This window comes from Buteo buteo, chromosome 24 (genome assembly GCF_964188355.1).
Source record: "Buteo buteo chromosome 24, bButBut1.hap1.1, whole genome shotgun sequence".
Classification (NCBI taxonomy): Eukaryota; Metazoa; Chordata; class Aves; order Accipitriformes; family Accipitridae; genus Buteo; species Buteo buteo.
Genome location: NC_134194.1, coordinates 13,926,515 through 13,943,561, shown reverse-complemented (window position 1 = coordinate 13,943,561; position 17,047 = coordinate 13,926,515). Strand labels below are relative to the sequence as shown.

General features: G+C 37.3%; 1 protein-coding gene across 2 annotated transcripts in view; it reads left to right on the top strand.

Annotated features, from left to right (window-relative positions):
- The window catches only part of GABRB2 (gamma-aminobutyric acid type A receptor subunit beta2), a 171,677-nt gene that overhangs the window by 142,206 nt on the left and 12,424 nt on the right, over positions 1-17,047 (top strand). The window contains exons 6-8 of one of the 2 annotated variants that reach the window (XM_075056694.1): positions 6,029-6,166; positions 7,375-7,527; positions 8,632-8,876. In XM_075056694.1, the coding sequence (XP_074912795.1) occupies positions 6,029-6,166; positions 7,375-7,527; positions 8,632-8,876 (536 nt within the window). Of the gene's footprint in view, positions 1-6,028; positions 6,167-7,374; positions 7,528-8,631; positions 8,881-17,047 lie in introns of both variants that reach the window. The other variant, XM_075056695.1, reaches the window with a different exon arrangement.

Here is a 17,047-nt window from a genome sequence, read left to right as displayed (position 1 = left end):
GATAGGTGCCATATTACTAGGACAATGTATTGATTTGGTTGACTGCTGATGTGTGATGCATGAAAGGAATGAGAAAGTGAACTTTCTGAATGTGAAGTAAATCGTGCTGCTGATGATATATAAGCGATTTAGGAAAAAGCAATCGATCAGATTCTCTGTGCTGGTAGCGGTGCTACATACAATTTAATATATGGAATCATAGAATCATAGAATGGTTTGGGTTGCCATGAGCAGGGACACCTTCCACTAGACCAGGTTGCTCAAAGCCCCATCCAGCCTGGCCTGCAACACTGCCAGGGATGGGGCATCCACAGCATCTCTGGGCAACCTGTTCTAGTTGCCTCACCACCCTCACAGTAAAGAATTTCTTCATTATATCTAATCTAAATCTATCCTCTTTCAGTTTAAATCCATTACCCCTCGTCCTATCACTACATACCCTTGTAAAAAGTCCCTCTTCTGGCTTTCTTGTAGGCCCCCCTTAAGTACTGGAAGGCTGCTGTAAGGTCTCCCTGGAGCCTTCTCTTCTCCAGGCTGAACACCCCCAACTCTCTCAGCCTGTCTTCGTAGGAGAGATGCTCCAGCCCTCTGATCATCTTTGTGGCCCTCCTCTGGACTCACTCCATCAGGTCCTTGTCCTTCTTATGTTGGGGGCCCCAGAGCTGAACACAGTACTGCAGGTGGAGTCTCATGAGAGTGGAATAGAGCAGGGGGGAATCGCCTCCATCAACCTGCAGATTGTTCTTCTTTTGATGCAGCCCAGGATACAGTTGGCTTTCTGGGCTGCAAACACACGTTGTTGAGTCATGTTGAGCTTCTCATCAACCAACACCCCCAAGTCCTTCTCTGCAGGGCTGCTTTCAATCCATTATTTGCCCAGCCTGTATTTGTGCTATAGTAAAGCAACAGTTCTTTTACAATCTAAATCAAATAGACAGTGTTCTGTGCTAAACTCAGATTCTTGCAAAAATGACTTGCAGCATTTTTGGGTTTAGTGTGCTTTACTTTCTACATTACTGCCATGTGATCTGATAATTCAGAAATATTGAGCTGACATTCATTGATTCTGCCTTTTTCTTTTCAAGAGCCACAGATTTTTCGTCCTAGACTGCTTATAACTATTTTAAATTGGTTGGTCTTTAATTTTATCTTGTATGTAGAGTTGTTTTGAGTCCCAGATACCTTCAGATGGAATTTATTATAGCCACAGGTAATTGGACTTCAATATCTGTAAAATATCCACTAGAAACATGAACTGACCCATTTTCTTTTCTGGCAGATGTTTTGCAGATATTACACTTATACCCAATTAGCTTTGGGTACTTTAGCAGTATACATTACCATTCACGTGCAGATGACTATAATATTATTTTCTCTCCTTCTCCATGTTATGACATGAATGGGATAATTTATCCTTCTTGGAAAGAGAGAGAAGTATCTTAATAAAAGCTTGAAGAGACTTCCTGAAATTCTTCTTCTCAATACCTACTAACAAGTCTTGTCATTCCATGTCAATGTCTCAGCTTAGCAGTTCCCCCACGTAAGTACCTTAAGCAGCAGGCAGTTCTGCAGTCTCCCCAAAGCAGCCCAGAGCTGCGTATTTTGGAATCTTTGGTCTGAACTTTTGGCTGAGATTTTCAAAGGAGTTCAGCTCTCCTCAGGAAGTAGTTGTCGATATTTGATTAGTACTAAGGCTGTGAGAATACCGGGAGAGGTTTAACCATGTTTTCCTGGTATAGGGAAAGCACTGCTCTGTCTGCTGGAACGGAAATCCTGGAGTTCACCTGCATGAACCCTGGTATGATTAGATGGTTCAAGGCCAAACCATGTGCAGGCAGTTGGGCAGAACTATCAGATGTTCTAAAAAAATAAAATAAAATAAAGACCCATCTGGGCTTTTTATAAACATATTTTCTTTTACATAAAAAGTGGGGAGGTTTTTTTTGCTTTAACTTATTTTAGCATTTATATTCTCAAAAAGAATAATAAAAGATTGATTTATTAGTTATGAAGTTTAAGAGCAACAGTTAAATTACTTCAAAATTAAATAAATTACCTTAATTAATCCCACCAAGTTCAGTAAATGGTATTAGAATCTGGAACTTGCTGTTGGAGGGCAGGGTAGGTTTGAGATACAATATCTGCAAAACTCAGCAATATCACAAAGTAAGACTGAACCCTCACAACAAGGTATGTAATATTATACTTTCTAAACTCTCTAAGGCTGTTCTTTTATATTTGTTACAACATATACTTGCTTTTACATCTCAAGATCAGCCAATTTATTAATTTTTCTTTATTTTATTTTAGATTTTATTTTACTTTTCTCTCTGAAAGCCTAGAGTGAGAGTTGACAAATATAAAGTGGTGATAGACAAGGAAACATAAGTAAGCTGTCTGCCTTTTTTTCTGAAGATAGACTTGTGACCAGAGAAGTGAAAGATATCGTGACAATCTGATGAATTTCAGGTCTGCAGAACCTGCACGTACTCCTCATACCATGTAACACTTGGAAAAATGACCAAAGAACTTACTGCACTGAATGAAGGATTTGTGCTTCACACAGATACTGAAACAAATGTGTTCCCTTCAAGTGTCTTATTGAAGTGGGCCTGTCTTGCCATGAACACAATCATTAATGATCTCCATCCACGTACCATTGATCTTCCTGGAAAAGTATCTTTTAAAGCAAATGAAGTAGATCTAGCTGTACTTAAAATCTAGTATCCTGCAGAGAGTAGAAACAACTTGTCAACAGCCAATGCCCCAATGCTAACAGTAATTTCCCTTCCTGTCAAACAGCTGCTTCTCTGCTGGGAGAAGGTACACCAATAGCTGTAACGGTTCTATGTACATCACAGAAAGGGCAGAGAGCCTTCTTTCCATGCAGTATTTGGGAACACGACAACAGCTTTTGTATTAGCAGACTCAGGTGGTGAGTAATAATTTGCAAAAACAAAATCCTTTTGCTGGAGTACAGCTTTTACCAGTGTCCACTGGAGAACCAGACAATGCAACCAGGCAGGATGAGGCATTCACACCCACAACCCAGAGAAGAGGGAGGGAGTTACCAAGTGTTACATTGACAGTGTCAGAGCCAGAAATTGGTATATATTTTTACCACAAGGAGTAATGAACATAAAAAAAGCTAAATTAAAGATTACAATATATTGGCAAAGGTTTTCAAGTTGTGTTTCACAGCTCAAGTCTGTTAGTTCAGAAACTGTGGTAATCTCAATCATGTGGCCAAGTACAAGTGTTCCTCATTTCTTAAAATGCACGATACTTAGAAGTGCCTCAGTATTTCAGGTCATTTTGGAAGGAAAGAAACTTTTAGAGTCGTCGTGCTCTTCCATCGTGTACCTTTTGCTATCTTTATACTGTGGAGGAAGTAGAACAAGGTTCATTGAAGAAATGAGAGGTAGAGAGGGAGGCTCTTGTATAATTAGGCAGTCTGAGAAAATCATAATTAAGCAGAAAAATACATTATTTCCTCATGAGAACAAAACAATTCCAATCTCCTGGGTAAGTCTGTAATTTGACTCCTTTGAAATAACTTAACTGATACTATAGAACATTTCGAAGTCAGTTCTAGCAACAGTCTTGGCTGAACTAAGGATGCCTTGCTTAGCTGTTGGAAATCATTGTGCTACAGCTATTCTTATCTCTAAATACAGCATCTCTTGGTCATCATGCAACAATTTTGTGCCGTAAATTTAATCTGAGACAAATTTTTGTGGGGTGCTAAAGGTTTTCCTACACAAAGATGCAGTAAGTGAAAAGCAAAGTTCAATCACGTGTTGATCTTCATGAGACAACTTCAAAGCTAATGAGTTCTGATGATTAAAAATGCAGATTTGAACATTATTGTATTACAAAGTGTGTAAGAAGCATCAGTATGATTGTGGAGTCACTGTTAGTGCTTGTTTGATTACTGATGATAGGTCTTCTACTGACAGATAGCAGTAATCTTGGCTCATTTTCAGACCTCTTACATTTTAGACTCTGAACAAGTAACATACAATAAATTCCAAGATTATGGTATCTATGAGATTCTTTTGATGGCATCTTTTGTAGATGTCTAAACAGAGGAGGAAGTTATTAGTCCAAATTATGTTCAGTTATTCCTTTGATGATTCTCCTCTTGGTGAAACAAGAGATAAGGTATGAGGGGAAACAAATCAGTAACCATTTATGTAAGCTATTTGTTGATGTGAATTTTAACTCTGTTTCTTAAGGGGTTCTGGATATGTCAAAAGCATATCATGTTCCATATTGTAAAGCTTTTTCTCTCTTAGCTGTTGAAGCTTATTTAGAAGATACAAGCCTCTTTGGTTGATGTTGTCAGCTAGAGCTAGTGAACTTTTGGGTAAATGGGACAATTAAGGAAGAACTAATTTCATAAAATCTTAAAAAATTTTTCTCTCATCGGTTTTGCTGTTTGTGTCAGCAACTTTGAAAGCAGAGTGGGTTCCATCTTGAATTCTTGATGTTGACCAGCTGTTCAAAATCTGTCCTGTATGAATGAGATGGCTCTGATTCCTGAAATTAGTTTCCATTTTCTGCCCTCAAACTACTTTAGATTTGCTGCTAGCCCCAAGAAAAACAGAATGAGAGAGTCACATATACAAAAAACTGGAATTGCTATCGATATGCTATAAGAATGTAACTACCAAAAGACCTTAAAACTTGCTGTATGTTGCATAGACTTTTATGGTTGCTTCAGTGTTTTTACAGATTATTGGGTTCATATCTTAAAACTCGCTTGTCTTCTGCTGCTGCTGTACACCTGGATTATACTTGGATTATCAAAAATTAATGAAGTGTGGAAACAGTTTTATAGTTTCTAGGTTACCACAAAATGCATAATCTGCATTATTTCTGGAGATTAAGTGCTATTTGAGCACTCTAAAATGGTGTTTAGTATATAATTTTGTCCTTTGTCTGTGGGTGAGAACTTAAAATCAAGGTCACATATGTATCATTTTATTATGTCAGCCTCCCTAACGGTCATAGTCACTATTCTATATCTGAGTTGTTCTTTTTATTTACAATTTTTAACAACAAAAACCTTTAAAAGGCTACAAACTTTCATGACTATGTTACTTCCTGGTTTTGTAGTAGATTTATTTCTGATGTCTACTGATCAGTTCTGTGTACCAACTCTGGAGTATGCGAGTTAGCTCAACTGCCATTTGGCGAAACCAGATTAGTATTTCATGCATATATTTTATGACAGTTTGAATATGGGCTGGCTTCTGGGTTTTTTTTGTGGGTGGTGGGATTTTTTTTGTTTGGTTGTTTTTTTGTGGGTGTTTTTTTTACCATCCAGAGTGCTTGCTGTGCATCTGCTACAGCTGCTTCTTACAAAGGCCTTACTGAAAGTGGTAGTCTTTTATTGCATTCAGGCCATTTTCAGAAAAAAAAAATATGCTGTTTTTACAAGTAAAATCTAAATGGGTTTGAACTAGAGTTTGTCCTTTTCGTCCATAGTCAGATTATAAACTACATAGCGTACAGAGCAAATATAATGAGATAACTGTATGCTGGAGTTCTCTTTTACCTGTATTATTCTCACTGTCCTCTTTCCTATGCTGTTCATTTTGCACAAGAGGTGACCTGGTCATGTTTCTGTTACCAGTGCTGGTGTTTCAGCCCAGGGGCTGAAATTACAGCAAACCCACACTGTCTTAGCCAGCCTTGGGATCAGAAGTTACCTTAAACTGAATGTGCGGTTACTGTCTATATATGGGATGTGTGTAGTCTTCATTGGTTTTTAAAGGTTTGCTTTATTAATATATTGATACAATATATCTTTAAAAAAACAAAGATTAAAATATACGTAGGATTGCCAGTTGAAATTATATTTAGAATTACCTGTGTCTGTCTGTGTATTTATATCTATTATGTTATTAACAGCTTAGTTTTAGAAATATATTTGAAGTTTTTTTCTGAGTTAATGCTCTGGACTGTTCTCCACGATGTCAGAAGAGATGTGTATCTTAACTGTTTACTCCTGTTTTTATAGATGGCTATACAACAGATGACATTGAATTTTACTGGCGTGGGGGTGATAATGCAGTCACAGGAGTGACAAAGATTGAACTGCCACAGTTCTCCATTGTAGACTACAAGCTTATCACCAAGAATGTTGTTTTCTCTACAGGTTTGTGGAGGGGAAGTTAAAAGGGGAATTCACTGGGAAGACTTTTGGAAGTGGGTTAATTTGCAACATGCAAGTCAAGGTCTGAGCAAAAATTTTAGAAACAGGAATAAACTAGAGCAGCAACTGTGAATTTTGAAAGGGGCGGTTTTTATTCCGGCTTTCACAGTGTATAAGGCATCACTCATTAACATATGAAGAGGATACAGTAGTGCGCCATGTTAAGGCTCAGTCAAATAAGCTGTATTTTCTGTTTTCCTATGAAAACTGATTAAGCTACTTACACACCTCAGTGCCCTAACCCCAACAAGGAGTAACCCAGCCTGTAGGAAATTTAGGAACCTTTCTCTCACTATTTCTAGTTCCTTGTGCCAAGCTGTGGATGTATTAGACTAATTATTTTGTCTTTGCTGTAAAACCTTTAAAATCCTTGTTCCACAGGATTTGTAGTTTAGCCTAGGCTAGTAAGCATATGACTTTCTGAAGGCTGAAAAGATGCTTTGTGAGGAGGAGTAGAAAATAAGGTTGGATTTCATAAAATAAAAAACAAACCAAGAAACAACTAGAACATTTCAATGACATACTAAATCATTCAAAAGAGACAAGAGTTGGGTTGGGCTATTACTACAGGATCCTCTCTACCTACTTGAGAAAGCTGCTAGGTACGTTAAAAAAAAAATCTTCAAAGCCCACTTTCTAGATATGGATAGAAATAATCTTTGGAGGGAGTATAGACGAACTGTGCATCCCAAATTCTTCAAAACCAAGCAGAAATGGGACTTGAATAGTGATCTCTAGGCACCCATTTGAACAAGTATTTCATACACGAAATTATTTCTGGTATCCAGTGACAAAGGGCAAGTGTTGCATTACTTGGAGAGAAGGTTAGAATAAGTCTTACACTGAAGTAGACATACTGCAGCTTGTCAGGGAAGAAGCATTTCCATGCTTTGATGCTTTGAAATGTATTTTGGCTGCTGATTGTTGAATATTATGATCCCCAGCACATATGCACCTAGAGCACCCTTGTACCCTTAGAATAAAAGATTATTTAATTTCAATTCTTGCTAGAAATTCTACAGCTGGTTATCCTGTATCTTTCAATTCTGTGTGTACTCTATGTTGCATGAAACAATAAAAACAAAATGACAGAAAAATGTTTTCAGGCTTTATGTAAGTCAATTATGGCCATACCAAATATTCTCTTTTAGGTGCCTACCCAAGGCTGTCTCTCAGCTTTAAACTTAAGAGAAACATTGGTTACTTCATTCTGCAGACCTACATGCCTTCTATTCTGATCACTATCCTGTCCTGGGTTTCCTTCTGGATTAATTATGACGCTTCAGCTGCAAGAGTTGCTTTAGGTAGGCATTTTTACACGTCATGCAGTGTGCATTAGCTGAATGCTTTTTCTTGCTTCTGGCTTAGTGGATAGTGCATGATTTGAAAAATAAATCTGTTACATCTTTTTATGTCTGGCTTGTTAAGCTTTGTATTTTTGAATCAGCATTTAAATCATCACAATTTAAATAAAAATTAAAGTGATTTCATGTCTGAATTAGCTAACTGTATAATCATTGTAACCAGAATTAGCCTAATTGTCTCAACATTTTCTGTTGAAAAACTGCTTGTTTTTTCTCCAAAGAGAATGCATTTAGTTTGCTTTTGCTCATGGCAGTCCAGAATACACATTCAGCACTGTGTTATGGATTATAAATTGCTTTTCCTTTCAGGTATGAATTAAATAAAGTTTTACTAGCATTGTATAGTTAACTTCTTAAGTTGAGGGCTTTTTTCCTTACTGTTACCTTACATTCTAAAAGCAAAACCATTTCCCTAATTAATCTCTAGAGTACTCATCACCAGTCCCATGTGTGTTTGTTTATACTGTGCCCCTCATCAGAGGATCCAAGCATGTTACAAAAATAAACATGAGTATCTATTGCCAAATTTTGTATAAATCAGACCGATTTCTGCCAGTGCAGCTCTCATGTAGATAAATAAGTAAGTCACCATAAAAGATACAATTGAGAATTTGACATTTTAGCTTTACAGAATACTGTCTGAGTTTTACCAGGCCTTTCTGTGTAGCATTTTCCCATAAGAATTCAAGACTGCAGACTTCCTGAAAATGCTGGAGGAAAGCAAGGTAACAGTGACTTTAGGCTGGTAATTTATAACTGAGACTTGTTAGAGAAGGTTACAGTTTAGCTGGTTAAAAACATACTCACAGAATCCAGCTACTGTTTGTTTGATTGAATGCAGTTTATTACAGCTGTAATTTTCTTTGCTGTACAAAAAATTAAAGACAAAGATAAGGAATATGGACAGAGGTTAGGGGTGGGTTTTTTTCCTCCAGGAAAAAAAAAATCTAGAATTTTTCAGCTCTAGCATTTGAATATTATGAGCTATTATGCTAGAAAATTAAAATTAATTCGGTCAATAGACTTGTTAATCCTTTTTTCCAGGAATCACAACTGTGCTCACAATGACAACAATTAACACCCATCTTCGAGAGACTCTTCCCAAAATTCCATATGTGAAAGCCATTGACATGTACCTTATGGGATGTTTTGTCTTCGTTTTCATGGCTCTGCTGGAGTACGCATTGGTCAACTACATCTTCTTTGGCAGGGGACCTCAGCGTCAAAAGAAAGCAGCAGAAAAAGCTGCCAGTGCCAACAATGAGAAGTTGCGAATGGATGTCAATAAGGTGAATTGAAACGGGGATATATTTTTAGCATTGCCCCAGGAAGGCAGACTTTCACTTCTGCCAGACAGAGCTTTAAAATGTAATTTCTTGTAGAAAATGAGCAGAGTGGGATTATTATGATCTTGGCTCTGCAGAGCAGTGTACTTAGCCACCTCAGCAATGAATGCTGCCCTCTAGCCTGGAAAACTGAATTACTTTTTTCTAAAGCATGCACTCAGTTAAGCTTTCCTGTGAGATGTTTTCTCAGTCAGGATGTAGAGTTAAATATGTCTAATCTGTTTTCAAAGGAACAAATCCAAAATGATGGCTATAGTTGATATTCTAGTAAGAGCTGTATGGAACATTGGAAATAAAACCTAAATTTAACCTACTTTCATAGATCTTTCAGATTACCTGGAGAAGAAATATTTGCAACTGAAGTGTTTAAAGCTTGAAAAGTTTGCATATTTTCAACATATAATGGCCCAGGAAACTGTTGACTAAATGAGAAACTGCTCAGAAATAAAGCATCAGCTTGCTGTGTTCTTAATTTTGAATCTAAAAGTGGTCCCCTGGGGATGGAGAATTGAGGCAGAAAATACATTTGCCAAGATACACACTTTTGGAAAAAGTATCCATTATGCCTAATGAAAATGGAGCACTTACCATAAAGCACTTGTCATTTTTCATTTTGACCATTTTGGATGAGTTTCACACCATGGCAAATCTGGGCTGAATGCTAAAAAGTACTCAGTGTGAAATGCATAAACTTTCACACACATGCAAAATTGGAAAGTTAAATAAAGTTAAATTATCTCTTTTTTTCTTTTTTTCTTTTTTTTTTTTTTTTTTGCATGAGAAGCTTTTCGAATTTGTAATTCAGCATGATACTCCAAGGGGGAAAAAATCAAAATCAGAATTAAAAAAAAAATTGAAATCAGAAAGAACCCAAGTGATTTTCCATGAAGTGGAAACATAAGTTTCATACAGCTCTAGCGGTGGAATTTCTCATGTTTGTTTAGAAATACTATACTACCATAGTGTGCCTGCAGACAGGAGAACATTTCGTTCCATTTTTGCTGGAACAACAAAAATCCATCACACTTTGATAGCATAAACCAGTTAGTTTTTTAGGTTATAGTTTAGTGTCTTTTAAGATGGAGGATTATATTGTCGTGTCTCAGATCTCACCTGTCCATTAATTTATTTTTTTTTTTTAATTTGAGAGAAACATGTTTTAATGAATGAAGGCAAATGCATAATGATGAGATTAATTTTGATGTTATGGTACCATAGATCATCTTTTCTCATTGTAAAGTTTATGAAGATGCTGTAAAATCTTTTTCTTTCTATTGGTGATTTTTCAGCAATGTGAAAAAATCTACAAGCTTTTATTTAATTTGTCAAGTTTATTTTTAAAAAATCAGTTTCCCTTTAAACAATCAAAGCTATTAACTAAGAAACCCTGTAGGTAGTTTTATGAGACTAGATCTGTGTTTACCTGAAATCTTTCCTCCAACATCAGTGGAAATTTAAGGTCCATAGGTGTCAGAGTGTCACCACTAGCTGAGGTATGTTTTTGTATACTGTTTCACTTGTGATATTTTCTGTATACTTATTCATACAATAGATCTTTCAGCCACATAACAGAATAGCCAAAGTCTAGTGACAAATTGCTAATCATGAACTAGAATTTGAAAGCAGTAACTAGTGTACTAATCCAATCCAGTAGGCAGAGTAAATTAATTCCAGCAACTGTTGCAGAAATTCACCAGTCTACAGGATTTACACAAAGCATACCGGGAACAACTTTACATTATGTATATTTTTTTATACTGAGCCTTTTGCTTAATATACCAGGCCAGCATGGTTCATAGTCTATGGCAGTTTTGCTCTGGTATCCAGATGCACTCTCATCTGATAATCAGGTTTGCAGTCCCTTAAGCAACAGATAGAGAACCAAACAGGAGAGGATCAGAAAAGAGTAGTGATCAGAGAGCCCTGTCCTACTGCACCTAGGCTGCTCTGGGGAGGAGGAAAGGAGCTGACAGCTGTTCTTGCTGTTTGACCAGCCCCGAGAAAACAGATTCATATTTAATGGACCTGAATATTTTATCTATGAAAGTGGGCCAAATATATTATACAATTATTTTCACGTACAAGAACCAGAAATGGGCCTGAAATGCCGAATTTGGTTCAGATGCAGGTTTCCATAAAAATCCAAGTATTTTAGAAATGGGACCAAATGAACACTCCATCTCTAATTAGGGTCCAACATTGAAGGACTAATTTTATGAAGAATGAGTGTTCTTTTGTGATATTACTAGGTTGCTCTTGTATCACTACATGGAATATTATGAATTTATCAGAATCAGATACTATGTGAGAGAAGATTAATGCCATGAGTAATAAACCTTAGAACATGAGGGTGAAAACTTCTTTACAGGTCTGTTACTGTATTCAGCACGGACATTCTAAAAAAGGTGGATAAATAGTTATTGGAACTGCTGCTTATAGTGCAGCATCTTTGTTTATACATTATAGACCAGCAAATCTGTAATAGTTTTCTTCAGATTCCAACACCATTTTTTGGTAACAGTCTCTTACAACTTCTTAAACAACAGAAGGTGGTGAGAAGAGAAGTGCTGATTAGTCCTTCCATCCACAGCTACTTGCAGAATCAAGGTAGAAGTTAATACATACTCCATTTATGCTGTTGAATTCTCTGGTATGGAGAGGTTCTAGGGCCAGCACAGACACTGGCAGTCTCTCTATCTTTGCTCAGTATTATTCAGAAGATACTAGAGAGCCTACAAAACAGTATGGAAGCACAACAGAAGCTGTTCTTCCGTGACTGTGGTATCTGCTGAATCCAATGGTATCCCTTGGAGATTTGGCGACTCAGGAGGAGAATGTCCTGGTTTTTCCATTTGAGCAGATGCCATCAGGCTGGCTGCAGAGCTTCCCCATGGCTATTCCAGATGAAACCGTGGCCAAATCTTTCTTTAGATTTCATTCTGTATTCACCTCATATGCCCAATATGGTGGTTTTGGTTTTGGTTTGGTTTTTTCGAATCATGGAATCATAGAATAGCTTGGGTTGGAAGGGACCTTTAAAGGTCATCTAGTCCAGCCCCCCTCCAATGAGCAGGGACATCTTAAATAGATCAGGTTTCTCAAAGCCCCATCCAACCTGACCTTGAATGTTTCCAGGGATGGGGCATCCACAGGTTCTCTGGGCAACCTGTTCCAGTGCTTCACCACTCTCATTGTAAAAAATTTCTTCCTTATATCTAGTCTGAATCATCACAGAAGATTGTATCTTCGTATACTCCCTCATTTTCAAAGATTGTTGGCTCTGTTTGGGGTAAGGGAAAGGAAGAGAAGGGAGTGGGCCTATATCTTGATTTGCTTCTTGAATTCTGAAACCCGAGTAATAAAATCATGGAGAAATTTAAAGGACATAAAACTCAAGGAAGATTGAGACTAACAGATGTGTTAAATCATATTGGACATGCTTAACTTTCTTTGCAGTAACTTCAGGTTAAAATGGCTGTGTGTATGATCATTCCACTCTTGAAGCTTCTCAAGCTGCATTCAGCATTTTATTGCCTTAGTCTAACTCATCATCTTTTGCCTTTGTCAAGGCTAGTCATTCTCCCTGTAAACAGTCGTATTGTTGCTTACAGGTAAATCACTGGCTTTCTTCTTACTCTAGACATACTTCAATTATTGGAGATAGCATCTGCATAATTTCCTCACCCCTCTTTTCAAGCCTGTTGTCTTATGTTATTTCTTTAAATGCCTTTATTATCTTTGTAGTCTGAAGTTTTTTTATCTCTTCTGCTCTGAATGGCATAGTACTGCAAGTGTGTATATAAGGATAGGTAAACTGGGAGTGTTGTATTTCTGCTTGAAGACCTAATAGGCGTCATAAAGTATCATATATATACTCTAACCCATTGTTATGCCATTTTATTCTGTGGACTTTTCTGTTTTAAATAGACATGTTCACAGTCATCAGCATCCTTTTGATCCTTTGTAGGCACATTTCATGCTATCTTTTCTTTAGGCTCAGGGCGCTAATCTAATATATTGCCTGTGCTTCTTCCAGATGAATGGCAGATATGTTAAAAAATAGGGCCAAATTCTAACTTCTGGCTTCACAATGTTGTTCAGCTGACTATCTTCCTTTGGGTAATTGTACATATATCTGGGACATAGCATCTCTTCAGTGTTAAGATAATATGTCAAAGACTTTACAGAATTAAGAGATGAAAGTTATGGATTTCAGTAATTACATAAAAATGGTCTGCAGAGGATTTGGTCTAGAAGCCTCTATGAGGCTTTTTTCTTCTAATTGTAATTTTGGTTTCTGTTTCCTTTGGAGATAGAAGGAGGTGGGGGAGGGAAACAAGCTACTGTGATATAACCCTTCAAGTTTTCTGCTTTATGAAGCCTGGCTTCATCTTCAAGGAGATGATTAGCCTTACCAGGATCTCAGCATAGAGCCTGGTACAACCGCTAGTAATTTCTGAGGTAGACCCCAGCCATTTTAATATACTTAATTTCTGTTATCACAGTTCAAATAACGAGCTTCTTGGTGCTCTCTCAGTACTGATTTATTCCCCATAAATTTCTTCCAGAATCCAGTAGCCAAGGTATTTTTGATTAATTTTTATATTTTCTTACATTGTTGGGTCCAATAATTTTACCTTGGATGTTTCCATCTTGGAACTGTGGCTTAGATGGGCTTTACTGATGCTAATCACTGTGATGTGTCCGATGCATCTTCTAGTCTTTGTGTTGTTCAGGATTTGCAGTCTGATCACCTCCCAAGCTCTGTGTTTTCAGTATAATTTCCTGTATTACTAAATTCCCGGTCAACCTGCTGCTTATGCTGTTGTTACGTCTTTTGGATTTTATTGCTGTTTTTTCCACAGTTGCTCATCTATCTTATTTGATCCAGACTACTGCATACATTAATTGACTTCTCTGGAGGTATAAGTAAGGTGAAAATGCTTTTCAGTATCAATGATATCTGCATACTTGTTATCCTGGATAGATCGGAAAACCTCCATTACAGCTGTGTAGTGGAAACCAGAACAGTCACTGTAAAGACCATGGTAGATGTACAGGGCTGAATGAAAGGCTGATTCTTCTTCATCTGTAAAGAAGTGCTTCTTGCATCTTGCCATCTGTACATTTGACAAGGGGTGATTGTAATGAAAAAGCAGCTGTACGCCATCCTCTTCCAAAGCAACGAAGCTTGGAAGTGTGTCAGGCAGCAGAGACGATAGTCGCTGTGAGTATTGTTACCAGTTCCTACGTCAAGTCTCTTGTTAAAAGAAGGGCTACAGATCCATCTCTTGACAGTTTTTTCTTAGACATCACTATGGTTTCTTTACCAGGATATTAGCTAGAAACAGGATGTGATACTTGCATTTTTTTGACCCAGATATCAAACCTTGTAGAGGCATTACCATATAATGGTTTGGTGCATCTTGACGTCCATTTCTAGTCCTGTTTTTCTAATTCTTACAGGCATGTTATTCAGGTAGTGTTTATTTCTAAATCATTTTTTTTTCTTTATAGTTAGATCCTCTAGGTTTAGAACAGTTAATTATTGCAAATTAACTTTTCTTATATAAAATTTGTTATATTCTTTCAAAGTAATTTGATTTGCCACTTCACAGAAGTGGCATTACATTTTGCATACTGGAAATACATCACTGAATGTGGTTTTAGAATGTATTCAGTTGCAGCAATAACCGAATCCTAGACGTGTCCAACCTAACTTAAAGCAGAGACATGCTGTAAGTTTACGGGCTATATACTTGAAGTACGTGATAACATAAGTCACATAAATAAAACTACCTCTAATTTTGCAATCATGCTGTTGTTATTGTGAGCATTAATAAAGCAATTTCCCTCTGGAAAACAGGCGGAAAATGTCAGGATATTACGCAACACTTCATAAAACTGTTTATACAGATTTATTCAGTCAGGTTTTTTTGTTGGTTTGTTTGGTTTTTTTCAAATAAATTTGAACTGACATTGCTAACCTCTGCATGTTTAGATAAGGGGTTTTTTCTGGACACAAAGACTTTTTTAAACCATACTGAGTGTATTTTTAAAACAATGAGTAATTCTTTACTCAGTAGTCTTTGTATTACATAAAGTATTCAGTCAGCAAGCCTGAAAGTTACAGTGTGTTGCTGTTACACAGTGCCAAGTCACAAACAAGTGAAATTGTCAGACTAATGACATTTTTCTATCAGAAATTTGGGTACCAAGTAGAGAACATGGAACTTTAATATGATAATGAGATTAAACAGCATATTAATAGATTTGAATCACAATATAAATGTTCTCTTGAAGAATGAATGTAGGGCTTAGTGAGCTAAGAAGGGTTGAACAAATATAGGTGTCTTTGCAAATTCATTGCCCTCCTGACCCACTGTTGTTATATCCAAATTAGCACACAGTTGCTAACGGAGATGAGATGGCAAAGAAAGAACAAACAGAAGCTTAACTTGCTCTCAGCTGCACTTTACATGGTAACTTTCCTCCCCATCAAATTGTTTCAGCTGCTGAATTTTTCCCCTACAACTTTTTGACCAGGGAAAAGATTCTGACCAAGTTTAATCAGAAAAGTTGAATAGTTCTCCTCAGATCTTTCATTCTCAGAGGACTCCACTGCATTATCAGAGTTTAAGACAAACAAGACCATGCAATCACCTGTTTCACAAGTGATTGCACCTAATTATTTCACCTATGCAACTGGTCAGGCTGAGGATGGACAGAGTCTGGCAAGGAAACAGGGTTCCCACAGCATCCTCCTCATCCAGGTGCCCATTTTCAGATTCACTGGCTCACGTACGTGTGCTGTTCAAACATGAAGACTGAGTACTTTCTGTTTCATTGTGCCAACAATGCCATCCATTACAGTAGCACACTTGGAAACAGCACAGAGTCAGCTCAGGTATTGCTTTGCTACCTGCCATTTCCCATAACAGCTTCCAAACTTCTTTTTACCACTTCACTAGTGAATAAGTAGAAGAGCCTGTGCATTTTTTCACTGTCATATCCATAGATGTCTCTTTCGAAAAAGAGGGGTGGAATTAGATGGAGTGTGTTAACCTGAGCCAATGTGAATCCATTGATATATCCATGCAGCCCTTTGCAGGCCAACTTGTGATAGCTTCCAGTGCGCTGCAAGCAAAGTTGCTCTCCTCCATTTTCAGCCTAAGGTGTAAAGATGAATTAAGAGGGCTGCAGGCCCGAGATAATATACCTTGCTTCAAAGCAATGCTTATTAGCTTAGGCTTGGCTAATGCCTTTATTTCCCCTCTGATTTACTGCTGACTTGCCTTCAGCCTTTTCAGTTCACAGCAATATTTTTTTATTTCTATCTGAAGAAATCATATAATGCACGGCTATGGAGGAGGAGTTATTGCAAAGGTACCTAAAACCAGTCAGTACTTATTACATAGAACTGCACCTTATACCCTATGCAGTAGAGGTACTTCTAGTATAAAACACGAGTAAGCATGTAAAACATGTTTATAACAAGATGTAAAAGCTTTTGTAAAGAACAGGAATTTTAAAATGGCTATATGCACAGTTTTGGTTAATAAAGTGAACAGGATATCAAAACACTAAGGCAACATGAAGCTCTTAAAATTTCAGTCTAAGATCTCAAATCCTCACTGCTCTATGTTGCTGGAGCTAATGGTACCACTATCCAGATTTCAGGGAAAGCATTCATCCTCTTTCTTTTCCCTCCAAGGAGAGTTTTCCTGCTGTTTGCAGTACAGGTAAAACTGCACAAAGACTGATTCTTGATCCAGGGTCACAAGGTATTCCTCACACAGAAGTTTACTGAAGGACATGTAATAAAAGTAGGCATGGATTATAAAAGCTCAGCCTTTCTCCTAAATTTACATTCATGCATTATCAAGGAACAACTTGCATATGAAACAACCAGCAACGCACAGAGTGCTTGGCTAGCCTCTTTGTGTTTTGTTGAAACCAGAGGTTTGACAGGAGTGAAATTTGAGGAAGTTCCAGTTTTAGCCTGCAGCATTTTGCAGAAGCAGTCAGAAGGTGATTTATTTCCACAATCTGTAGTGGTATTCCACATGACATCTGAATAAAGGTCAAGTCAACTGCGTGAGGTTTTCTTTCTG